The 25,706-nt window shown below is 36.6% G+C and overlaps 2 protein-coding genes across 3 annotated transcripts; both read right to left on the bottom strand.

Moving 5' to 3' along the window:
* Window positions 1-270: 270 nt before the first annotated feature.
* LOC113278431 (copper-transporting ATPase HMA4-like) lies at window positions 271-1,809 on the bottom strand. Of its 2 annotated transcripts, none has more exons than XM_026527264.1 (3): window positions 1,563-1,809; window positions 908-1,181; window positions 271-792 (listed from the first exon to the last, which is right to left on the bottom strand). In XM_026527264.1, exons 2-3 carry the CDS (start codon window positions 1,169-1,171, stop codon window positions 532-534), a joined length of 525 nt encoding a protein of 174 aa, XP_026383049.1. In that variant the 5' UTR covers window positions 1,172-1,181; window positions 1,563-1,809; the 3' UTR covers window positions 271-531. The 2 variants fall into 2 exon arrangements, with proteins under 2 accessions (XP_026383049.1, XP_026383050.1); XM_026527265.1 differs by lacking the exon at window positions 1,563-1,809 and adding an exon at window positions 1,213-1,262 and having other exon boundaries at window positions 908-1,093.
* Window positions 1,810-22,788: 20,979 nt separating this feature from the next.
* On the bottom strand, window positions 22,789-25,355 carry LOC113284202 (COX assembly mitochondrial protein 2 homolog). Its single transcript, XM_026533616.1, has 4 exons — window positions 25,216-25,355; window positions 23,752-23,822; window positions 23,397-23,501; window positions 22,789-23,305 (listed from the first exon to the last, which is right to left on the bottom strand). Exons 2-4 carry the CDS (start codon window positions 23,794-23,796, stop codon window positions 23,210-23,212), a joined length of 246 nt encoding a protein of 81 aa, XP_026389401.1. The 5' UTR covers window positions 23,797-23,822; window positions 25,216-25,355; the 3' UTR covers window positions 22,789-23,209.
* Window positions 25,356-25,706: the final 351 nt, after the last annotated feature.

Genomic DNA, 25,706 nt, shown 5'->3' with positions numbered 1-25,706 from the left:
ATTGACAAAGGCATTATCTCGGATCAAGTTTGAAGAAATGAGACAACTGATTGGAGTACAAGATATGTTACGGGCAAGGTTGAAGCTTAACGGGAGAATGTTGGTTAAACTTCAACATATAAGTCACTAACAAGCTGGTTAGGACAAGATTAGGAAATTGATGTAATCCTAAGGGAATTAGAAGTCATCTAGTTCTAAGAGAAGGAAAGACATGTAATAAGGTAATAGGACTAAGAAAAGGAATTCATAGTTTTATATATATATGCTCACCAAAGTTGTGGTTGATCATATATGAGCAAGATTAGAGCTTGTGTTTAGTTTTGAGAGATTTTCTAAACATCAATAAAGAGAGTTGTCTTTATATAAGCTAAGTTTCATCTTGAAGTTGCCATTATGTCCATCTCAACATGGTTCACTCCTTGTACCGATTCAAGGGAGGACCTAATAATAGTCAAATCTTCACCACAAATGATTCCTTTAAGTTGTAAATGCAGTGTGTTACCATCATTCACACTGCTCACGAGTTCTGCTTCAAAGCCAGCATGCTGCAATTGCTTGGATTAGTTCATCCGAATTGGTCAGAGTAGGATCAAAGTGAATTTTTGCTTCTTCAAGGGATAAGCTCACAACCGCTGTCTTTACTCCATCAACCATTAAAAGTGCATGTTCAATGGAACCTGAGCAGCTAGTACATAACATACCCTTTATTCTAAGGTGACATACGACCATATCTTCTGGGAACTCAATAACTTGGAAGCCTAGGTATTCAGTGGCTTCATTAATTGCTTTAACCTGGATCAACAGACTCAACACCATGAAAATGTGTTCCCTTATTGCTGCCTAAAGGCAATCTTAATCATCAGATACCTTTCTGCAGCATGAACAGAACAATTTAATATGGACTTACATTGATTAACTCTGGCACGTATTTAACAACTGCTCGGCCTTGAAGCGCAGATACAGTGACGCTCTCAATTCCTGTAACCTTCCCTAATGCCGACTCTATAGATGTGACACATGAAGAACACTTGACATTTCCAACTCTAAACATAGCCGTCCTTGTTTTCATCGTTTTGTTTGGAGATGACGAAAACATAGTAACTGAAACACTACTGTCTGACTGTTGCAGAAGAGGCGCCTTGAGGTGATCATCTTTACCATTCTTGTCCATTTACTTAAACCTGGAAGAAAAAAATGTTGTCACTGATAAAAATGCTTAGAAATCATCCATATGTTTCTCCCTGATCAGCAAGCATCTATCAAACCAATTCAAGTTGACAAGCTTAACAAATTCTTCACCGATCAAAAAAAAAAATGTTGACAAGCTTTTGACATTGGCGCCATCACACCGCTAAATAAAATTCATATGTTTATGGTGAAAATTCCCATAAAACTGAGAAGCAAACCAAGGCTAATGTATGGTGAAAATCCTAAACATCGAATCATCAATTATGTATTCCTCTATAAACACCCGCATGCTTAGAATTTCTCACAGTAGTTCTTTACGAGACTGTTTGGGAGCTAACATTCAGATTACTCCAAGCAAAACACAAGATATATACCTGTTTTTTGGCTGCCGGGCCGGGAATATAGGAAAGGTATTCCAAGAAAAGAGTACCAGAATCCGCACCAGCGACACAACTCGAGAAATACTAAAGCCAAACTTTATGAAGATTTCTCATGAAACTAGTCCTCTCTAACAAAATGTTTCTCACAATATCTTCTTCGTAACTCTTTGAAAAATAGTATGGTTCAAGAAAGAGCCAAACCTCGTATGGTTAGATGTTAATCTGTCCTTTTAGAGTGAAAGCATATTTTTTCTAAGTTGACCTCGACACGGCCACATGGCCGATATTAAATAATGTACATTTTGAACAAATTGAAGCAAGACACCAAAACGCTTGCAAGAGAAAACAACGATAGCTAGCGGAACACGGTATTCACACTTTGATAATACCCAAATAACTTAGACTCCACTAGAATAATTAGCTTGAGAAAGCACAGTGCCACTGAATCATAAAACCAATGCTTCTTCATTTTTGCAAAGCTTTTAATACGCCACTTTGATACTGACTTGACACTGCTTGTAACCAATGAAGTGGATAGAAAATCATGTGTGATGTTACGCAAAAATTGGAAAAATGGTCCTTAATGCCAAATCGAACAACCAAACCACTCTAAATCGACTCATGATAGTTCCAGAGAGATATATAGATTCAATGATCTGGAATGATTAAGAAATTTTATTAGGCTTCAAAAGATATAGGTTAAGATGTAAGTGGGCTTGACCGAAATGGAAAACAAAGCCCAAATGTGAATTTTGTGTCATTTGGCAAACCAGAAGGAAATTTACATTGACTTCCAAGACTGTCTTTGTTCATCCCTAGTCAACTTAGAGATAGCATGATCTGCATTTAACTGCAACCACGGTCACTTAATCTTCTCTTCATCTTCGTCTTCTCGGTCACCTCGGCTTACTGCACGATCACTTCGATGTCTTGTATTTCAATATAGGGCACATTAAAATTTCAATAAAACTATTTAGAAAAAAAAAATTTAAAAGGAAAATTCCAATGTCGACCGCATATGACATTAGTTGGACATAAAACTATAAATTAAAATAACTAAGGGAAAAATTAATGCTTACTTCATTTAGTCACTTATCTTACAAACTTGGGAAGAAAACTAAAACCCAGATTGTAATACTGTATTTTGAGCTAGATTCTTATTGAGTAATAGTTCAACCACTACTAACTTATTAGTATCTTTCGAAGCGGATGCATAACCATCTAGGCATATGTTTGTTTACCAAAGTCTAGAAATCTGACTGTAGTTGTGGAAAATCCCACAACTACACCCGTTAAGATGATAATAACACATAGCCTAAGTCATAGAAATCAACTAAAATATTAATGATATTATACACCACCTTGACACTAGTATGACCTTCTCAAGTACTTTGTATTGAATGTATGAGGTTCTTATAATGATCACAAAGATTTTTGGCATATAACAATGGAGGAAGTAAAGTTAAGGCTAAGTTCTAATGGCTTCTTTCTTTTCTGTAGAAGTGTTTCTTAACTCTCTTACTTGACTGGATTCTTTCTCAACCTGCCTCTCTCTCTCTTTATCATTTGAATTCTTATATAGGAAAATATATCAGTAGAAGACAATCAAAGTTCATGTCCAAAATCTATGTTAGTTGATCTTGTTTCATTTTGTCTTATTCGTCAGGCTTTTAAGAGTTGTCCCTATCTGTCGCATTGTTGCTTTGTGTCCCTCTTGATGAATGTCGCGTTATACCTATCGTGTGATTGCTCTTCGTGCTTCTTTCTTGTTATCGCGTAATTATTCTTCGCCTAATTTCCTTCTTCTTCATGCTCATGGTTGTTTTAGATGGAGCGAAGCTATGGATTTGTCTTGTGCGATATTTAATCCCTACATTTTTCCTCTTCTTGCATTAATAGGTTCCAAATAATATATAAAATAATAATGCTACTATAACAATAAAAAATAAATTTGATGCATGTTAAACTTTTTCCAAATATGATTCAATATTGGTTTTTTTTCTTTAAAATTCAAATAAAGTTGGATTTCATCCCTAATAGTTCATGTTGCACTCAAAAGATCCAGAATCACGTTGTTGTATTGCAAAAAGAAGTGTTGAAGTGCAATTGACACTTGTACTGGTTGTATTATTATTATAATGAGTTAAAAATATAATAACCTTACAAAATTAGTAGATATTATATTTACAATCTACAATTGTTATTCAACCTCCAAGTTAGGATTATTCTTTATAATAATACTCCCTCTATTTCAAAAAGACAGTCCGATTTGACTTTGTCAAAATATTAAGGAGACCATAGTACTTTACTTGACCACCCTTAGTTACTTACCTAATTTATTTTAATAAACATGTTAATAATAAGAGTTATCTAAAATTTTTAGGGAAATTTAATAAAAGATTACTATATACTTATGGAGTATAAACTATTTAAGAAATTCAATTTTTGGAGCCAAATATATTTTCGTTTAACAGGAATGAATAATATATTTGTTTCTTTAATTATACAAATTTCCTTAATGTTTAAATTGGGTCATGCTGAATATTAATTTGTTAATATAAAAATTTAAGGGTATATTAGGGAGTTTATCGGGATAATATGACTATAAACAGAAGTTGGACACAATTTTGAAACTGACAGTCTTTTTCACTATTCCGTTTTCGTCAGTTTCAAAATTGTGTCCAGCTTCTATTTATAGGCGTATTTATTCGATGAACAAAATTGACAAAAGGGGAGATTGTTAAAGCATTGCTCGGTCGAACTCGCATGTGTTGCTATGTCAAGCATGTTTGTCAATGTTAGTGATCAAAACTACAAGTATTGATTTCTAGCCTATTTATAAATATCTCGGAATATGATATAGATAATGTAGTGGAGCTTAGATCTCTCGGCGTTCATCTCTTGAAGACGAAAAACTACTAAGGGGATCTTGTGGAACTTCTTAGACAAAAGGCATGTGGAGACTTGAACTCATCTATCACTTGGAAAGTCTATTTCTACGATCTCCTATGGTGAGACATAAGTCGTGTTACGATATAGTTTTCTCTATACACATTTCAGATTTCGAGCGGAGTATATCTCGCTTACATATTTCTCGAAATATGTATTGGTAAGCTTTCGCTTCGACCAAGTTCATCTTATATCATGAGAAAATTGCCGAGTAACATCGTACATGGTTTGTTTGATACAATCATTTGATGTAGGCTTGGAATGTTTCGATAATGACTATTTCAATATCTTGAAAATTTCTATGATGCTAATAGTGTGTGAAAGCGGCTATTGTCATTACAGAAGAATTTCAATGATTGAAATAAAGAATTGAGAATGTAACCATGTCTGGATATAAGCATATATAGTGTATTAGCACATTAGTGTATAAATCCACAAATCGGGAACCAAGTGTATGCATATGTGTGTATTTCAAATTGGTGAAGGAGACAAGATAAGTATGTGTACCCATACGCATACAGGCGGAAGTTTTCGAACCGAAAAATATCTACTGAGTTTGGGAATTACAAACTCCTAAACTAGTTACCTTAAGTATGCGTACCCGTACGCATACTGGCAGAAGTTTTCGAACCGAAAAATTCTGCTGAGTTTGGAAACTTAACAAAATCAAAACCCAGTTGCTTAAGTAGGCATACCCGTACGCATACATAAGCCGGTTATGTTGTCAAATCGGGAAGTTCATGGACTTAAACATTTAAATCATAAGGAATGCAATCTTTACAAACCGTGGCTATAATGTTCATGATTGATTCAAGTGAATCAAACCGATTTGGTTTCGACTGTGTTTTCGGTGCAACTGAACAACTATTTACACTAGTGGAAAAAAGGCTATTTGAGACATAATGAAACAACACAAAATAGGTCATGTTTCGTTTAGTCAATTTGAAAGTGTCGCTGACTAAAGTCAAACCATTGTTGTATAAGGACTTTAGTTGAATTTTACAACGACACAATACAACGAATCGCTGACTAAAGTCAAATGTTGTTTGTTAGGACTTTTTTTGACTTGTACAACCACAACCCGATAATATCCTTTCTGTGATTATTGTACGGTCAAGATTTAATGTTTTTAATTATGGACAATTGGAGATGTTTCATCTTACGATTTACTTATTTGTACTAACCTTATCTACTGAAGCAGAGAGAGAAACAAAGCCACCTCTCACTCTTTTTTCGTTTCTTTTCTCTTTTTGTCTTCTCCCTCTTCAGATTTTTCGATCTGATTTAGTTTCAAACCTACTTCATCCTTTGTAGAATTTTCGATCTGATTTGGTTTCAGTTCTAGGTTTTCGTTTTCTTATCAAATCCAATTTTCTCTGTAGATTTTTCGATATGGTTGGTTTTCAATTCTCGTGTTTTCGTTTTCTTCTTCTATCAATTAAAGTTGGGTTTTGAAGTTAGGATTTAATTTTGCATCTGAATTGGTTTCAGTTCTAGTTTTTTTTTTTTGTTATCAAATCCAATTTTCTCTTTAGATTTTTCGATATGATTTTTTTTTAATTCTCGTTTTTTCGTTTTCTTCTTCTATCAATTAAAGTTGGGTTTTGAAGTTAGGATTTAATTTTTGATATGATTTTGTACCATGTGTTATGTATTTTTCCAATTTTTGAATTTAGGATACAAACTATATCATGTAAATTAGGGGTTACAGTTTAATTTTTCCCCTATTTTTCATTTGTTGACATGGTTTTGAGTATAATTTGTTTCTGTATTGTAACAATTAGTTGAAGAACCTTCAACATCTTCGCTTGCATTTCTTGAAAATCTTCAGCCCAGTGATAGACGCATTTATGTGTCTAATTTGTCCTCAATACTTCGTATTGTTAGTACTTGTTTTCGTCCTTATTATGGTGTTTTGTGTGTTTGTAGGTACTTTTTGGAAATAAATATTGATGGAAAATTCGGCTCAAAAAGTTGTTAAAGGCACCCCGGAGGACATACGGTATTCGGACTCCAGCAACGGATAAGGGGCGACCACTGGATAAGGGGTGACATTCTTTAACAAATTCAAAAAAAATTTTGGCGGGAAAATGGTGAAGAGAACTGGCAGATTTTCAATCGGATGTTTGGACGTGATTTAGTGAGATTCAATCCCTGAAACTTCATGGGTAGATGTGATTTGTCATAACAAAGCTGGTATGGGTGTTTTTTCGATCAAATTTGGCTAGATAACCCAAGATATGAAATCAGAGCATCACGGGTTGGTTTTCCATTCCGAGTCCTGATTGAGTGACCAAGAGATTTTCGCGTGGCTGCTGCATGTTGGAACACTTCTGGACAATGACTGGATGCGTTGAGAGTAATTTGGCATGGGGAAACAACGTGAAAAGCTAAATCATGGAAAAAAATATTCCCAATATATTTTTCATCAAGGCCGAGTTAAGAGAGAATTATCTTAAGTTATAGCGAGAGTTCTTGGTGCTACTGGCTATATAAAGGGTGCTGGTGTTTCATAAAGGGAAAGAGAGAGAATTGGGAGGATTTAGAACATCTCAGAAGCGAGAAAGTGAAAGTTGCAGAGAGTCACCATTTCTGCTGCTGCAAAGCTGAAGAACACGAAGAACAGACCAGCAAATAAAGACGTTTCTATATAGTGATAACGACTCACAGCCGAGGGTCGTACATCAGAGGCAGACTTATTTGCTACAGTATCAGTGACACATACTGTAGGTCGTTCTGGTTTGTAACACATATAACTGTTACAAACCCGGTTTTCATTATATTTCTCCCTTTTCATCATTTGTATACCATTTTTGAGCGATAATAATGAATTTCGAGCGTGTTTCAAACATGATGATGTGCTATTTCTCTCACAACCAAGGCAATGAGGAAGCTATTTACGCATGAATAATTTGGTAACTATTATATTTTCTCTAATATTTAATTATAATTCACTCAATCACTGCTTTTGCAGAGTTTTTAATTGTTTGCATAATTTTCTTCATTAGTTGAGATTCAATTAGATAGGTTATGCTTTGATTAGATAATCTATGCTTAGGGGATACAATTAATTTTTGAGAATTTGCCTGATTATTTGTGAGTTAAGAAAATAAGGGACTTAAAAGATAATTAGAGTTTTGGGTTATTTATTATCATTCATTCATGTGTAATAGTGGAATCAGTGTCTTGGTTATTTTCTCATATCTTGAAATCAAATTTTGGGTTAAGTTTTCTTTAATTTTTAAGTCTAAATTCTTTTGATTTCACAAGTCTCAACGAACCTTTTTACCACAACATTATTGAGTCACATCATTTTTTAGAATTTTTTTTTTAGGTTTTTATTTGTTTTTATTTTTTTTGTTCTTCTTCACGTTTTTGGGTTTTGTCTTTTCCTTACAAAATTTGGAATTTGGAGCGAAAGAAAATTTTGTCAAAGCTTTTGGTGAATACTTAAAGACTTGGAGTAAAAGGCAAAGCGAAAGCAGCGAAAGAAGAAGATTTTTTTTTTATTTTATAAAATAAAGAGAGGAAAAAAAGAGAGACATTTTTAATTGTTTTTATTTATTTTTTTTAGACTTTCCTTTTCCCTTATACTTTATTTTTTGGACTTTGGACTGTAAACTTTGGGACATTATTTGTAAACCCTACGGAAGGGTAGTTTAAATATTAAACTAATTGCAGAGAAGGACGGCGATTACGATATCGCCTCTCCCCCTCGGGTTCGCACATGACATAGGAGTTGTGTCCCGAGTCGACTTCAACGGTTCATCCCCCGTCTGGAACGGGAGGTAATCTTGTAGAAAAACTCGCGAATCCCCTGCTAGCGAGTTACTGTATTCCTTCGTTTGGATATATGTCGAGGAACTGAATACGGCTGCTTTAATTTCCTTGTAAAGGGCAAGGACTGGCCATACAATATTAGGGTTCTGATTTCATCACCGTCCTCTTCTTGCCCGCCTTAGGAAAATGATACTTATCCCGAACCTAAGCTTTAAAATTTGGAATATAACGAGACCTATAGGGTAACGAGCTTAGTAGGAAAGTCGTTCGAAAAATATTGGTTACCCTTTTAAGCATACTTCGAAGTTCATGATGGTTTCTCTGAGTTGAATTCGTGACTGCGCCGCCTTGTAATACCGGTGAGGCCTTGGGTATCAAAGCTCCACTGAGCTTCCCTCGCCTCTATTCAACTTACTTTGAATCGGATTGATTCCAGAGGGGTTTGCTTAAATTGTAACGAATTCTCTTTCGAAGGATTAAAAGCTGGTCTAGAAACAATCTAAGTGGATCCATTATGCTTTTTTTTTGCTAGAAATCAGTAGGTTTGCTGTGGTGGAGTCAGCCTTGTTTGTGTTTGCTTAGATATTCCCTTCCTTTTAGGATTTTTCTTTGTATTTTTTTTCTAGTGTATGCCCGAGGTCATTAGAGAGCGGGCTTGGAAAAGAAACACTCTAGGTCGTTTGATTAGTGACAAACCTAGTAGTTCTTCTTTCGAAGGCGGGGAGCTCGAAGACTCTTCTTTTGAGAGCCCTGTCTTTGGAAATTTCATCTTTGAAAACTTGACAATTAATGAAGAAAGTACTCCTAGTCCTTTGGTAGTACCATAAGTGCCAACTTTGAAAGCTTTGTTAAACCCAACTAGTACCTCTCGTCCGTCTTGTATCCAGTGGATTTTTTTATCCTAGATACCCAACCTGTCCCTGACCCAGAGAACTAGATACCAGTAATTTTAGGTCGCCCATTTTTAGCAACATCCAATGCGATCATTAATTTTAGAACTGACATTATGAATTTGTCTTTTGGTAATATGATTATTGAGCTGAACGTCTTTCATATTGGTAAGCTACCCTCTGAGCTAGATGACTCGAGCATAGAAGAGGTAAACATGATAGGAACATTAATCGAGGAGTCATTACCAAACACTTTGTTAGAAGATCCGTTAGATAAATGCCTAGCTCACTTTGGGATTGATTTCGATGATGATAATGTGATTAATGAGGTGAATGTTTTGTTAGATTCAACCCCTTTGTTAGACACTAGTAACGGATGGAAACCTAAGTTCGAACCACTACCAGTTTCTAAGTCTACCCTAGTTCCTTCGTTAGAAGAGCCTCCTAAGTTGGACCTAAAACCATTGCCAGATACCCTGAAGTATGTGTTTTTAGGACCGTATGAGACTTTACCTGTGATTGTTGCTTCCGACTTGGATAGTGATCAGGAAAGTAGGCTAGTGACCGTCCTTCAAAACAACAAAGAAGCTTTAGGGTGGACCATAGCAGACATTAAGGGTATAAGTCCTACTGTTTGTATGCATCAGATCTATTTAGAGGAAGATACCAAACCTTCTAGGGAGATGCAACGGAGACTAAACCCTAATATGAAAGAAGTAGTTCGAACTGAGGTTCTTAAGCTGTTAGATGCAGGCATTATCTACCCCATTTCAGACAGTAAGTGGGTCAGCCCCGTTCAGGTTGTTCCCAAGAAATCTGGTATTACTGTAGTCCAGAATCATAACAATGAGTTAATCCCGACCCGAGTGACCACGGGTTGGCGTGTTTGGATTGATTATAGGAAATTGAACAAGATCACTCAGAAGGACCACTTTCCCCTTCCCTTTATCGACCAAATGCTAGAGAGATTAGCTGGACATAGTCATTACTGTTTTCTAGATGGCTACTCAGGCTACAATCAGATCGTTATTTCCCCAGAAGACCAAGAAAAAACTACTTTTACCTGTCCCTTTGGTACCTTTGCGTATAGACGCATGCCTTTCGGGCTATGTAACGCTCCTGCGACTTTTCAGCGTTGCATGATGAGCATATTTTCCGATATGGTAGAAAAGTTTTTAGAGGTCTTTATGGATGATTTTTCAGTGTTTGGTTCGTCTTTCGATGAGTGCTTGCATCATTTGTCATTAGTGTTGACTAGGTGTAAGGAAAAGAATCTAGTGCTTAATTGGGAGAAATGTCATTTCATGGTTCGATCAGGAATTGTTTTAGGGCATATCGTATCTTCTAAGGGTATAGAGGTAGATAAATCCAAAGTTGACCTTATCAAGACTTTACAGGTCCCAAAAACCGTAAGAGATATTAGGTCATTCTTAGGGAATGCAGGTTTTTATCGTCGATTCAATTAGGATTTTAGCTTGATTTATATACCTCTTTGCAATTTGCTTGCAAAAGATGTTAAGTTTGTCTTTGATGATGCTTGTTTAGAGGCTTTTGAGAATCTCAATACTTTTCGTCCCCACCCCCAACATTGGTATGCGAATATAGTGAATTATCTTGTCACTGGTCGAATGCCCCAAAATTGGGGTAAACAAGATCGTTCTAGGTTTTTAGCTGAGGTTAAGCACTTCTTTTGGGATGATCCTTATTTGTTTAAGTATTGTCCAGACCAGATTATTAGGAGATGTATACCTGAGAGTGACCAGACCAGTATTATTTCCTTTTGTCATGATCATGCTTGTGGGGGTCACTTTAGTGCTAAGAAAACTGCTACTAAGATATTGCAGTGTGAATTCTATTGGCCTTCGTTGTTTAAAGAATCCCACAGTTACTGTGTGACTTGTGAAAGTTGCCAGAAATTAGGAACCATATCCCGTAGGAACATGATTCCCTTGAACCCTATTTTAGTTGTTGAGGTCTTTGATATGTGGGGTATTGACTTTATGGGTCTGTTTCCTAATTCTTTTGGTAACTTATACATCGTTGTCGCTGTAGACTGTGTCTCAAAGTGGATTGAGGCGGTTGCGTGTAAAACCAATGACCATAGGGTTGTGATTGAGTTCTTGAAGGATAATATACTTACACGTTTTGGTACACCGCAAGCTATAATTAGTGATGGAGGGTCGCACTTTTGTAATGGACATTTTAGGCTTTTTATGAAGAAATATGGTATTACACATAAGGTAGCTACCCCGTATCATCCACAGACTAGTGGTCAGGTAGAAGTTTCCAATAGGTAGATAAAATGTATATTAGAGAAAACAGTTAATCCTAATCGGAAAGACTAATCGTCTAGGCTTACTGATGCCTTATGGGCTTACCGTACTGCGTTTAAGACCCCCATTGGAATGTCGCCTTATCGGCTTGTTTATGGCAAGGAATGTCACTTACCTGTTGAGTTAGAACATAGATCTTATTGGGCTGTTAAGCAGCTAAATTTTTCACTCGACAAGGCAGGAGCCCATAGGAAACTCCAGCTCAATGAGTTGGAAGAGATTCGTAGAGATGCATATAATAATGCTAAGGAGTATAAGAACAAAATGAAACTTGTGCATGATAGAAATATCTTAAGAAAGTCATTTTCTCCAGGTCAAAAAGTTCTTCTGTATGATACCCGCTTGCATTTTTTCCCTGGGAAGTTACGTTCTCGGTGGACGGGTCCTTTTATTGTTCGCACTGTCTTTCCTCATGGAGTTGTTGAAATCGAGACACCGGATGGTAGTAGTTCTTCGAAGGTTAACGGTCATAGATTGAAACCCTTTTTAGAGCCCTTTCCTACAGGTGATATTGAGTAGCTCCCTATGGAGGACCCTGTTTACCCTTGATTGACCATCGAGGCGATTGTATGTTGTATATTAGTTTTTGATTTCTCTCTTCACCCAGGTACTATCTTTCCGACTTCTCTATTTACTGATTCCTCGTGTTACTTTACTTTCTGGTATTGCTTTTTCATTAGAAACATTGAGGACAATGTTATATTTAAGTTTGGGGGTGGGGAAGAAACTTTTTAGCTTTTAGTTGCAATAAATAAACTCCAGATCCTAGAAATTTATGCTTATTAAGGTTGGCACTAACCAATCTAAGTGGATGGGAACATCTTGGTTGTACGAGTTGAGGAACCAATCTGATTAGATGGAAACATTTAAAGAGTCTATTCATAAAAGCACAGAGCTCAGGTGTTAGAATTAAAAAAAAAAACATGATAGTTTCGCCATTTCTCGTTGAATCCTAATCCTTCTATTTTTATTTTCTTTAAGTGATTTGATGGGGCACACGATTCAAGTTGTTACCATTTTTAGGGTAAAATAGAGTGATTGAGATTTCAAAAAAAAAAAAGTTGAGTATTGAGACCAGACCATCAGACCAACCGGAATAAATTCAATAAAGTCGACCGCTGGTGCCCTTGTATATGTCAGTTGTGTTGACCTAGAGTTAGGTTTATCGACCACTGGTCCCCTTGTATATGCCAGTTGTGTTGATATTAGTCAGACCGGTATCTCAGTCCATTAGGATAGGTTCATCTTGGCAGAGGCCTTCAAACAGATATGGGAAACACCGTTCACTTTAAACCATATTTTTCTTTATCCATCTTCTTAATCTTTCCATGTGATTGGTTGACTCCGGTTATGATGTCCAGAAACTATCTGAGTAGAGCTCTGTCACTTTATATGAATTTTTTTAGTATGCTTGAGTGCCAACTCGTGTACAACAATTGTAATTTCGCATCAGGGTACTTCCTCCTGTAGTCAGTGATTGTATTCCAACCAAGGAGATTCTTTAGTGCCTTCCAAGGTTCTGCGTAGATAGCTAGGATCTGGAGTAATGGTTTTGTGGGTACACCTCTGGTAAACCCTCCCGAGATTAACTCGATTTTATTTATTTATTTTAGTTTTGCTCGAGGACTAGCAAATAATAAGTTTGGGGGTATTTGATAGACGCATTTATGTGTCTAATTTGTCCTCAATGTTTCGTATTGTTAGTACTTGTTTTCGTCCTTATTATGGTGTTTTGTGTGTTTGTAGGTATTTTTTGGAAATAAATATTGATGGAAAATTCGGCTCAAAAAGTTATTAAAGGCACCCCAGAGGACATATGTTATTCGGACTCCAGCAACGGATAAGGGGCGACCAATGGATAAAGGGTGACCTTCTTTAATAAATTCAAAATTTTGTTTTGGAGGGAAAATGGTGAAGAGAACTGGCAGATTTTCAATCGGATGTTTGGACGTGATTTAGTGAGATTTAATTCCTGAAACTTCATGGGTAGATGTGATTTGTCATAACAAAGCTGGTATGGGTGCTTTTCGATCAAATTTGGCTAGATAACCCAAGATATGAAATCAGAGCATCACGGGTTGGTTTTCCATTCCGAGTCCTGATTGAGTGACCAAGAGATTTTCGCGTGGCTGTTGCATGTTGGAACACTTCTGGACAATGACTGGATGCGTTGAGAGTAATTTGGCGTGGGGAAACAACGTTAAAAGCTAAATCAGGGAAGAAAATATTCCCAAAATATTTTTCATCAAGGCCGAGTTAAGAGAGAATTATCTTAAGTTATAGCGAGAGTTCTTGGTGCTACTGGCTATATAAAGGGTGCTGGTGTCTCATAAAGGGAGAGAGAGAGAATTGGGAGGATTTAGAACATCTCAGAGGTGAGAAAGTGAAAGTTGCAGAGAGTCACCATTTCTGCTGCTGCAAAGCTGAAGAACACGAAGAACAAACCAGCAAAGACGGACGTTTCTCTATAGTGATAACGACTCACAGCCGAGGGTCGTACATCAGAGGCAGACTTATTTGCTACAGTATCAGTGACACATATTGTGGGTCGTTCTGGTTTGTAACACATATAACTGTTACAAACCCGGTTTTCATTATATTTCTCCCTTTTCATCATTTGTAAACCATTTTTGAGCAATAATATGAATTTCGAGCGTGTTTCAAACATGATGATGTGCTAATTATATCACAACCAAGGCGGAAGCTATTTACGCATGAATAATTTGGTAACTATTATATTTTCTCTAATATTTAATTATAATTCACTCAATCACTGTTTTTGAAGAGTTTTTAATTGTTTGCATAATTTTCTTCATTAGTTGTGATTCAATTAGATAGGTTATGCTTTGATTAGATAATCTATGCTTAGGGGATACAATTAATTTTTGAGAATTTTCCTGATTATTTGTGAGTTAAGAAAATAAGGGACTTAAAAGATAATTAGAGTTTTGGGTTATTTATCATCATTCATTCATGTGTAATAGTGGAATCAGTGTCTTGGTTATTTTCTCATATCTTGAAATCAAATTTTGGGTTAAGTTTTCTTTAATTTTTAAGTCTAAATTCTTTTGCTTTCACAAGTCTCAACGAACCTTTTTAGTACAACATTATTGAGTCACATCAATTTTTAGCGCCACTGACGCGGACTTGTGTTTAGGCTAGAGTTTTTAGATTTTTTTTTTAGGTTTTTATTTGTTTTTATTTTTTTGTTCTTCTTCACGTTTTTGGATTTTTGTCTTTTCCTTACAGAATTTGGAATTTGGAGCGAAAGAAAATTTTGCCAAAGCTTTTAGTGAATACTTAAAGACTTGGATTAAAAGGCAAAGCGAAAGGAGCGAAAGAAGAAGAAATTTTTTTTTTATTTTATAAAAAAGAGAGAGACAGTTTTAATTGTTTTTATTTATTTTTTTAGACTTTCCTTTTCCCTTATACTTTATTTTTTGGACTTTGGACTGTAAACTTTGGGACATTATTTTTAAACCCTACAGAAGGGTAGTTTAAATATTAAACTAATTGCAGAGAAGGACGGCGATTACGATATCGCCTCGGCCCCTCGGGTTCGCACATGATATAGGAGTTGTGGCCCGAGTCGACTTCAACGGTTCATCCCCCGTCTGGAACGGGAGGTAATCTTGTAGAAACACTCGCGAATCCCCTGCTAGCGAGTTACTGTATTCCTTCATTTGGATATATGTCGAGGAACTGAATACGGCTGCTTTAATTTCCTTGTAAAGGGCAAGGACTGGCCATACAAGATTAGGGTTCTGATTTCATCACCTTCCTCTTCTTGCCCGCCTTAGGAAAATGATACTTATCCCGAACCTAAGCTTTAAAATTTGGAATATAACGAGACCTATAGGGTAACGAGCTTAGTAGGAAAGTCGTTCGAAAAATATTGGTTACCCTTTTAAGCATACTTCGAATTTTATGATGGTTTCTCTGAGTTGAATTCGTGACTGCGCCGCCTTGTAATACCGGTGAGGCCTTGGGTATCAAAGCTCCACTGAGCTTCCCTCGCCTCTATTCAACTTACTTTGACTCGGATTGATTCCAGAGGGGTTTGCTTAAATTGTAACGAATTCCCTTTCGAAGGATTAAAAGCTGGTCTAGAAACAATCTAAGTGGAGCCATTATGCTTTTTTTTGCTAGAAATCAGTAGGTTTGTTGTGGTGGAGTCAGCCTTATTTGTGTTTGCTTAGATATTCCCTTCCTTTTAGGATTTTTCTTTGTATTTTTGTTTTTCTAGTATATGCCCGAGGTCATTAGAGACCGGGCTTGTAAAAGAAACAATCTAGGTCATATGATTAGTGACAAACCTAGTAGTTCTTCTTGTGAAGGCGGGGAGCTCGAAGACTCTTCTTTTGAGAGCCCTGTCTTTGTAAATTTCAGCTTTGAAAACTTGACAATTAATGAAGAAAGTACTCCTAGTCCTTTGGTAGTGCCAGAAATGGCAACTTTGAAAGATTTGTTAAACCCAACTAGGACCTCTCGTCTGTCTTGTATCAAGTTAGCTGAAACCAAGGAAAATTATGAACTGAAACCTGAGACTTTACAGATGCTCTAACTGCTCATTGTGTTTCCTATGTAGATGGATGGTATCAATGAATCTGCACTAGATCGTCTCTCCCTGGATTTTTTGTGTTGCTCTCAAATATTGGGAACTTATCAATAGTTGTGAGTATTGGGTATCCACTTCTTCCTCCGTAGATCTTCGTTTAACACATATAACTCTTCCATCTTTGTACCTACTCCAAACAAAACCATGTATAAATCGATTTATCCATTTTGATTTAGGTATTAGGCTAGGGTTTTTTAACTGATCTTGGTTCGATTTAATTGAACTTGTTTTCCATTGAGGAGAAGCTTTCATTACTTGATTTCTTCATTCTTATTTTTGTATTTGTGGTGATATTGAGGTAAAAAAGAAAATCTGAGTTTGGATAGATCGAGTTTGAGTTTCTTGACGAGAAGAGAATGTAATATAACACAAGTTTCGTTACTGCAATCCCATTATTTGGATATTTCTTTCATTTCTTGGTATAAGAATCGTATATTTGAGTTAGTGTTGATGTTATGTGTTTGATAAAATTGCTCAATAAATGCAGACTTATGTTTTTTAAACTTAATTGGGAGGTGTTTTGTTTTCTTGTAGAGGGAACTGAAGGATCTCGAGAAAACGCTGGTATTGATGGTAGCTAGCTCGCTGCTAGTGATGGAGTTTGTATGGCGTCTATGGACTGAACTGGTGTCCATCTACGACAGAATCTTCAAGACCTGGACTGCATCTTGAGCAATAACTGTATGGTTCAACATCAAAGCATGCTAAGAAACTTGATGATATTTACGACCTTCATTTATATTTTCTTTCCCAGTAGAATGATTATTTAGTTTTTTTTTATGCTACATTTGTGTGTCTTTATCCTAAGGGGAAATTAGGGGGAGACCCAAAAAAATATTCTCATTCTTAGGCCCACAATTAATTTTAGGTATCGTGACACCCATAATTATATGAAATTATTAAAAATGTATGCATGACGGATTATGCATCCGCATGACGGGTTATGCATCAAGGGTATAATTGGCAACGCAACTTGGATACAACATGTCTAAAAATCCGCGCCTTAATTTTAGGCAAAATTTCGAAAACTGACTGCATAACCATTATGCAGCCACCAAAAAAGATGCATAACACATTATGCAGACGCATAACGAATTATGCAACCATTTTCTCGACTACATAACAAATTATGCATCTGCATAACAAAGTTATGCATCTATAACAAGTTATGTAGCCATTGTTTTGGTTGATTTTAGTGCGTACATAAAAAATTGATGCATAATGCATTATGCAAACATATTTTCGGATGCATAACAGGTTATGCATCTATTTTCTCGATGCATAAAAGATTGTGCAACAAATTTCTCGATGCATAATGCATTATGCAGCCATATTTTGGGATGCATAACAGGTTATGAATCAATTTTCACGACTGCATAACATGTTATGCAGATATTATTGTAGGTGTATGAAAAGTTGTGCAGTCTTTGTTTTTGTTGGTTTCAATAATGACGAAAAAGTTGATGCATAACGTGCTATGCAACCGTTTTCTGAACTGCATAACAAGTTATGCAACAAATTTTGTAGATGCATAACAGGTTATGCATCCATTTTCATAGTTGCATAACAACTTAAAACAACACCCAACAGACTAAAAACCAAATCTGATCTTGACATGTTATGCAGTCATAACAACGTGACATGCATAACTAGCCACCAACTTCACAGCTCCCCATCTATTTATCGACAAAAATCAGACTCTTCAATCTCGGACAACAAGCACACCCTCATATCCATTGTTGCAGACGTAGAATAAAACATCATAGATTCAAGTTAAATCCTGGCAGCAAATCAAGTTGCCGTTGATAATGCTTCTTCTGTCAAAACCTGATGTGCTAAACCCTGTAATGTCGCACCATAAACCGCCTCCAACAATCCTTGTTCGATACAAACACTAAACACCACCAATCTGCATCCATTCATCTCATAAAACTGACGGCAGCTACACTCTTTCTTAGCTATTATAAAGGACCCAAACTCTATCCGTTGCTGAAACAAATTGGTACCCAAATTAGCTCACCCTATTGGATTCTAATTAACGCTACATCCGCTGCAAACAACCCTTGTACTCATCCCACAAACGCACAGAAAACTAGCAAGGAAACAGTGCGGTCAAGCAGCTGCAGCTGGTTATGTTCTTGTTGTTTAGCCTTGACCAAATCTTCAACAGCACTAACCAAATTTGCGAATCACTCTGCACCATTTTCTTCCTTCTTTTCTCGCTGCCAGAACTGTACCAAACCCTCACCATAGACAACATGTATCCTTCGATATATTGCTGGTTTCAAACCCACGGCAACAACACACAACACCCACACAAACATCTGCAGCAGCATTTGTTTCTTCTCCTATTTTTACACGACCCAGATAATCAACAATGCCCATAGCAGCAACCATTGTAACAACTGCGAACTAGGTGGTAATAATATGGTGGTTCAGCTTTTCTGTCGTACAGTGGATACACGCTACCTGATGGTGTTGTTGTGTGTTGAGAAACCATCTCCTTCAGCTCTCCAATTCCTGCAATTTCACATTCAACGCAGCCCAATAACTCCACTTCTTCCAGGAATTATAAACTAGACTCATTCATCATCATTTACTGTCACAATCAACCACAAAAACAACATCTCTAGGACTGAGAAAAGAGGGGATGTAAGAAATTCTTCTTCCTGGCTCTCTTGAGTTAAAATACAACCCAAACTTCTACATCATCTCGAGCTCCCGATTCTTCGAACACAACCACCAAAACCTATTTAATCAATCAGTCCCAGATCCCCTTTTCTTTGTTGATTTCATTTTTGCAACTTCACCAAATTCCTTATCTGATCTTCTAAAACTTCCTTCATAATCAATTACATCAACAGATCAGACCCTAACATCTTCCTCTCAAACATTACCTCAACTGTAGATGATTCGAATCACAAACGAACCCTTGAATACACCCAATCCAGTTGACAAACGGACCCAACTTGGTTGATGCAATTTCTAATCTCAATCGATATTTTGGACTTCGTCGATAGATAGGAAAGAAAGTTGTAGGGAGATACGAATCTGAGAAGAAGAAGAAGAAGAAAAAAAAAAAAGACCGAAACATAATTCCAGAAATTATGGGTTTGAGAATAATTTTCTTCCAGAAAATGGGTGCGCGCCTGTGTTTTTCTGAGCGTGGGTTTCATAGTAGAAAATTCTGGGAGAATGGGTCTCCCTGTAGTTTTCACTTATCCTAAAGGCTTGGGGTTAATTTCCAAAGCCTTTAGCGTTTTAGTCATGCAATCAATTGCTTGAGGATTATTTTCGTAATTCTTGGTGGGTTCCCTATGTTGTCAATTCGTTATTAAAATGATGCAATAATGCTTAGAATTTGCCAAATGAAATTTGTCTTACTTGTGATTGCAAACCACATTTTCACCAAGTGTGATGAATAGTAACTTTAGTGTGTTAGAGCATAGCTCGGTCGAACTCTCGTGCATTGCTATCTCAAGCATGTTTGTCAATGTTAGTGATCAAAACTATGAGTCTTGATTTCTAGTCTACATAGCTAAGTCTCGGACTAGGATAGAAAAGTGTAGTTGAGCTCAAGGACTTAATGGCGATTCATCATACAACGACGAAGATCTACTCAAGGAACCGTGGAACTTCATCAACAAAAAGATATGTGGAGACTTGAACTTATCTATCACTCAAAAGTCTATCTCTTCTATCTCCTACTTCTTATGAGATAAAGTCGTATTCTATATAGACTGGATCATACACATTTGATATTTCGAGCCGAGTATATCTCGCCTGTCTATATATCGAAATCATGTGTTGGTAAAGCGTTTCGCTATGATCGGGTTTATCTTCACCTAATGACGAAAGTCATATTGTTTCAATCACTTTGAAAATCGCTTTGACGAGAAATAGTATAACAACTCTATAACGTCCTCTAAGAATGTTTCAATGGTTGGAATGAGAGTTTAGGTCAATATAACCAATGATGGATATAAGCATTGTGTGGTAACACATATGTGCATAAGTCTTATTCATTAATCCGAAGTTTGCGAAATTTGTTGATTGAGAGAAACCGGAGGAATTGGCTTTGCCAAGTCCGCGAACTCAGTTTACGAACTCAGTCCGCGAACTGACGGAAGTTATCTTGCCGAGAATTTCAGCTGGGATTTTCCAAAAACTCGTTTGCGTGTTTAGTCCGCGAACTGGCGGAAGTCTCCTTGGCTGAGTTTGGAAAACTCTGTCGGTTGCCTTAAATCCGCGAACATGCGTACTTTACTGGGTTATGATCTAAAGATGTGCTCTGAACGTGGAACTTAAATTACTAAGGAATGCAATATGAAAACCGTGGGTATTAAGTTCATGAGCCGATTCAATCGAATCGAATCATCTTTGTTTCAATCGTGTCTTGTGTAGTTACATAAGATCTCATAACAATTGAACAACTCTCTAACTATTTCATTTGAGTCAATTGAACTAGTTATGGTAAAGAAGAACAAGGTTAATATGAAATGCTCATATGGTTAACCTTTTGGGTTACTATGTTGAACCAACATACACGTATACGTTTGGGCACGGTTTTCACAAACCCAGTAAACGTATATCTCAAGTGTGTGTGACAAGCTAAGTTTTCGATCTAACGATTGAGAAATATTAGCTTGAATCTAAATCAGGTTTTCATCTAACGATGAATATGGATTGCTTTGTAACTAAGGCAAAACTCTGATTTGAAGACTATATATAGGAGACATCTAGTATTGGGAAAAAATGATCCCCACACGTCTGTGTGATACTAGTGCGCTCGCTAGAGTCGATTCTCCTCTAACCTTTGGTTTTCTTCTCTAAAACCAGGTTAATGACTTAAATACTTCATTGGGATTGTGAAGCAAGACCAGTACTACTTTTATCGTAGTTGTGTGATCTGATCTTGCATCTTCTATCGTACGAGTACAATCTATTGATTGGCTTCAGATCGTGAGAGTTCTCCGATAAGCAAGATAAAGAAGTCACGAACATCTTCGTCTCACTGTTTGTGATTCCTCGATATCCTCTTGTATAGTCAAGAAAGATTGTTGAGAGGTGATTGATTAATCTAGGCTGTTCTTCGAGAATATAAGACCGGATTATCATTTGGTTCCTGTTCACCTTGATTTTCATATCTTAAGACGGAACAAAAAACTAGGGTTTTTCTATGTGAGACAGATTTATCCTTTGATATAATTTTCTGTGTGAGATAGATTTGTTTATTATCAAGTCTACGATTTTGGGTTGCAACAACTCTTGGTTGTGGGTGAGATCATCTAAGGGAATCAAGTGCGTAGTATCCTGCTGGGATTAGATGCGTAGGAGTACAACTGTACGTTGAATTAGTGGGAGACTGACTGGGGTTCAACTATAGTCCAGTCTGAAGTTAGCTTGGAGTAGGCTAGTGTCTGTAGAGGCTTAATACAGTGTGTATTCAATCTGGACTAGGTCCCGGAGTTTTTCTGCATTTACGGTTTCCTCGTTAACAAAACTTCTGGTGTTTGTGTTATTTTTTTTGTGCATTATATTTGTTATATAGTTGAAATGATACAGGTTGTGCGTTCGTGATCATCAATTGGAAATCCGACCTTTGGTTGTTGATTGATATTGATTGATCCTTGGACATTGGTCTTTGGTACCGTCCAAGTATTCCTTATGTTTGATTAGGACTCGCTGATTTCTATTAGCTTGAGTAATATCAAAAACAAGAGAGAGATATTAACTCATTGAGATACTTTTAACTAGATTGAGTCTGACTGTCTAGTTGATTCTATAGCAAAGTATTTCGGAGTTAGTCCATACAGATTGCTAAGCGAAATATTGGGTGGTGTTGTTAGACCCCCGCTTTTTCAATTGGTATCAGAGCAGGAAAACACGTTTAAGAACTTACAAGTATGTGTTTGTGGAGATCTGACTCTATGGACGTATGTGCTATGTCAGTTAACGTAACACCAGTCTTTGATGGCTCAAACTACTCAAGATGGAAAGTTGCTATGTGTGCTTATCTTCAAGCTTGTGATTTTCAAACCTGGGTACGTGTTGTTAAAGGCTATGATCCTCCGGTTAATACAAAAGGCGATGTATCTATACCTAAGGATGTTTGTAGTTATAGTCTTGAAGAATCTCCCGCTGCATTGCAAAACTCTAACGTATTAAATGCTATTAGACAGGCCGTTACCCCGGACCTTCAGCACTATGTGTCTACTTGCACTAAGTCTAAAGATGCACGGGACATCTTAGAAACTGTATTTGAAGACAAGAGATACGTTCATTATTTAAATGGTGGGGAAATTGAGAATCCAATGTGCAATATTTGGGGGCAGAGGATGCACCACCGATGACTAGAGACCTGCGACACGACTACTTATATCTCAGATGAGACTTTTATTTTGTCGAATTTCAAGTTGTTTGTTAATTCGCTATGTCTCAAACCATGCTTCGTTAAATGAATACACAATACATTGCATTCAATGGCATCACTGAACAGTTATAAATATTATACGAATTAAATTCAGAACAGATTTTGATCAAAATCTAGCCTTGAATATGATCAGAACAGATAGCCTTGTATTATGCTAATCCACGTCTAACCACAGAGTTCAACGAATCAAAAACAAATATCAAATCACAGACAGACAGACTTTGAATGTACTATTGCATTCCAGAGTTTTACGTATGCATAGCACAACCTCATTTGTTATACAACTTCAGGGATCATGTCATGAACCCAAGACACAAAGCTGCCTAAGTGGAGAAACATTTTGTATTTTTCCATTATTGTTTTGCCAAATGACGGCAATCTTCTACAACTCTCCTAATATTCTTGTGTGTATGAGAACAGTCAAAGAAACAATGTAATATTATAAATTCAGTGACAATAACCGCAGTATAGAATCAATAAGTTTATGCCTTCAGGTTCCATTTGAATCTACAATCGCTATCAAGTTGCAGGTACAATAGCTAGATACAGACTAGACCTCTTGTAATGGAGATTTGTGATATTCCTCCAATGCAAATTCAAACAATGTGTATCCTCAGTCTTTATAATTGTGATTTCAGTCATTGCTCTGCTTCGGCGGTTTCTTTTCTGTATGCTTGCAGTCTCTCCTTCAACTTTTTACTCTCTTCAAAATTTGCTTTTCGCTTCACAGCTTTCTGTGCAAGAAATGAGAATACAAATGTGAGCTTCTAAAATAAGAACCTGGAAGTGGATAATGGAAAGAAAAACAATTTAAGGAAAACTCACTTCTTGACGGAAACAACGATCAAGCTTTATCTTCAAATCTGTACACTCACCAAAGAATTTTGCATAAGGATGGTGTATGTGACATTTTTGGAACTCCTCAATTATCTGCAGCATAACAAGCTAATATTATCATTTTCTCCTCTTAGAAAAGAAACAATGTAACAATTAACTTGGATCTCTAAGACCATAACAGATTATGAAAATCTCTGAAAATGTTTTACTTTCTGATAGACAGCGAATAAGGGTAACATATACTATGGCAGGAAAAGTTAGTCATAGAATTGAAAGTATGATGTGCAAGTGCTCAGTTAGAAATGTTGTTCTCAAACTATAAAAGAAGGATGAAGTCAAATACCTCCGCGCACATTGGGTGCCTATGCAAGGTTAAAGGAGGATGCATACTTTCCTTGGAAAAAACTTGTCACACTGCAAAACATGCCGTAAAGATGGATGAAAGTAAACATTAGTACTCAAATACCCTTAAAGAAAATATAGACGTAATCAAATGCGTCATAGCAGTTAAAACCAAAAGTAAGAACAATTTTGAGACACATGAGCCTTAAATGCTTAATAAACTAAAAGCACAGGGCAAAGTTATTAGCTGTATTCAGATCAGATCATACCCAAATAGACAACAGAGAGGTAAATCCACAGGAAGCCATATAATAATGCTCTTCAGTATATCTACCCTTTAGTTCATGAACTCAGAATGTGTATGTCGGGTCAATGATGAACCCTTCTTCTCAGTGTTTGAGGTAGTCCTACAACAAGTTTTACAGTCATGCACATACATATCCCTTCGACCAGGTGTTTGAATATATTTTCTATGACTTTATCCATATTGTAAGGTAGTGGGCAGGCTTCACAGTACTAAGAATGCCAAGAATAAGATCATGTTTTTTGAAATATCAAGTAGGATAATAAGTGGTGGGATCCCTAATAAACCGTTGATTCATTCAAGGAAAAGATAATTGTGGACGAAACGGCGTAACTACAGTTTACTCAACTACTTCACTGCTCCACCAGGGCGGGGATCATCCCACTAGGCGACTACTTCTTTGCATTGGGGATTATCTTACTAAGCCAGTATTTCGAATACTCCCAAAAATAAAAAGTATCAAACGTCCATCTATTAACATTTTTAAATCTATAACGGCGTACTTATGGTTTATTCCACTACTTCACTGCTCCACCAGGGCGGGGATCATCCCACTAGGCGACTACTTCTTCACAGTGGAAATTATCTCACTAAGCCAGTATCTCGAATTCTCCCAAAAATAAATAGTATCAAACATCCATCTAATTACACTTTAAAATCCATGGGAGCGTAAAATTACTTAGTGAGATAATCCCACCTGTGAAGAAGTAGTGAACTAGCAGCCTAGTGGGATAAAGCATTGGGATAAACAGTAGTTACGCCATTTGCTCCTCATTTATCCCGTCCACAATTCCGTGAATGAATCAACCGTTTATTAAGAATCTCACCACCTATCATCTTATTTGATATTTCAGAAAATAAAGACTCAGAACATTCAACAAACACCTTGAGGACATAAAAAATCGATAACATAATAAATTTGTCAATCGCTCCTACCTACTATTACTTCATTTCAACCTGAGAGAGTGAGAATTTCATCAATCAAAAAATCCTCTCCGCACCAAATGGTATACCAAATACACCACTAGTTAGTTTCAATAAGATATTTCAGATTGCCTAATTGCAATATGGTTTCACAGAAATTTAACCTAACCTGATTCAGAATTAACCAAAAATTGTTCACAGTTTAAATGAATAAATTGTGGTTCGGAGTTGACTAACCTTAACAGATCAGAGTTTGATCGGAAAAATATGACGCGAAGGGTTTCAGAATCTGCCGTCGCCGTGGCCTTCGGTGGAACAAGAGATGAAGGCAAGAGGGAACTGTTGGGAATTTCGTGTTCTTTCAAATAGTGGTTGGAGTAGTAATTAGTAATTACGCAAGTAAAAGTCGGTGTGCCTTTATCACATCAACATCTTGGTGACCGACTTATAGTCCCAAAAACTGTCGATCGGGCCGTGCCACCAGGGTCTTATTGTCAAAACTCCCACCCAAAAATATATACTAATAGCGCGTTTGGATACAATTTTGCTTCTGACTTCTATTTTTTCAGAAGCAGAAGTCAGAAGCAGAATTTAGAATACAGGATTTTTTGCTTTACAAAAAGTTAACTTTTCTGCCTGTAAAAGTTGTTTTAAAATTCTACACCAAACTGACTTCTTGCTTTTTTGACTTCTTACTTCTGGACATGTATCCAAATGCGCTATAAGTA

Source organism: Papaver somniferum, chromosome 5 (assembly GCF_003573695.1).
Source record: "Papaver somniferum cultivar HN1 chromosome 5, ASM357369v1, whole genome shotgun sequence".
In the NCBI taxonomy this organism is placed as follows: domain Eukaryota; kingdom Viridiplantae; phylum Streptophyta; class Magnoliopsida; order Ranunculales; family Papaveraceae; genus Papaver; species Papaver somniferum.
The sequence above is the reverse complement of the archived record's forward strand: the minus strand, read 5'-3'. Positions and strand labels throughout refer to the sequence as shown.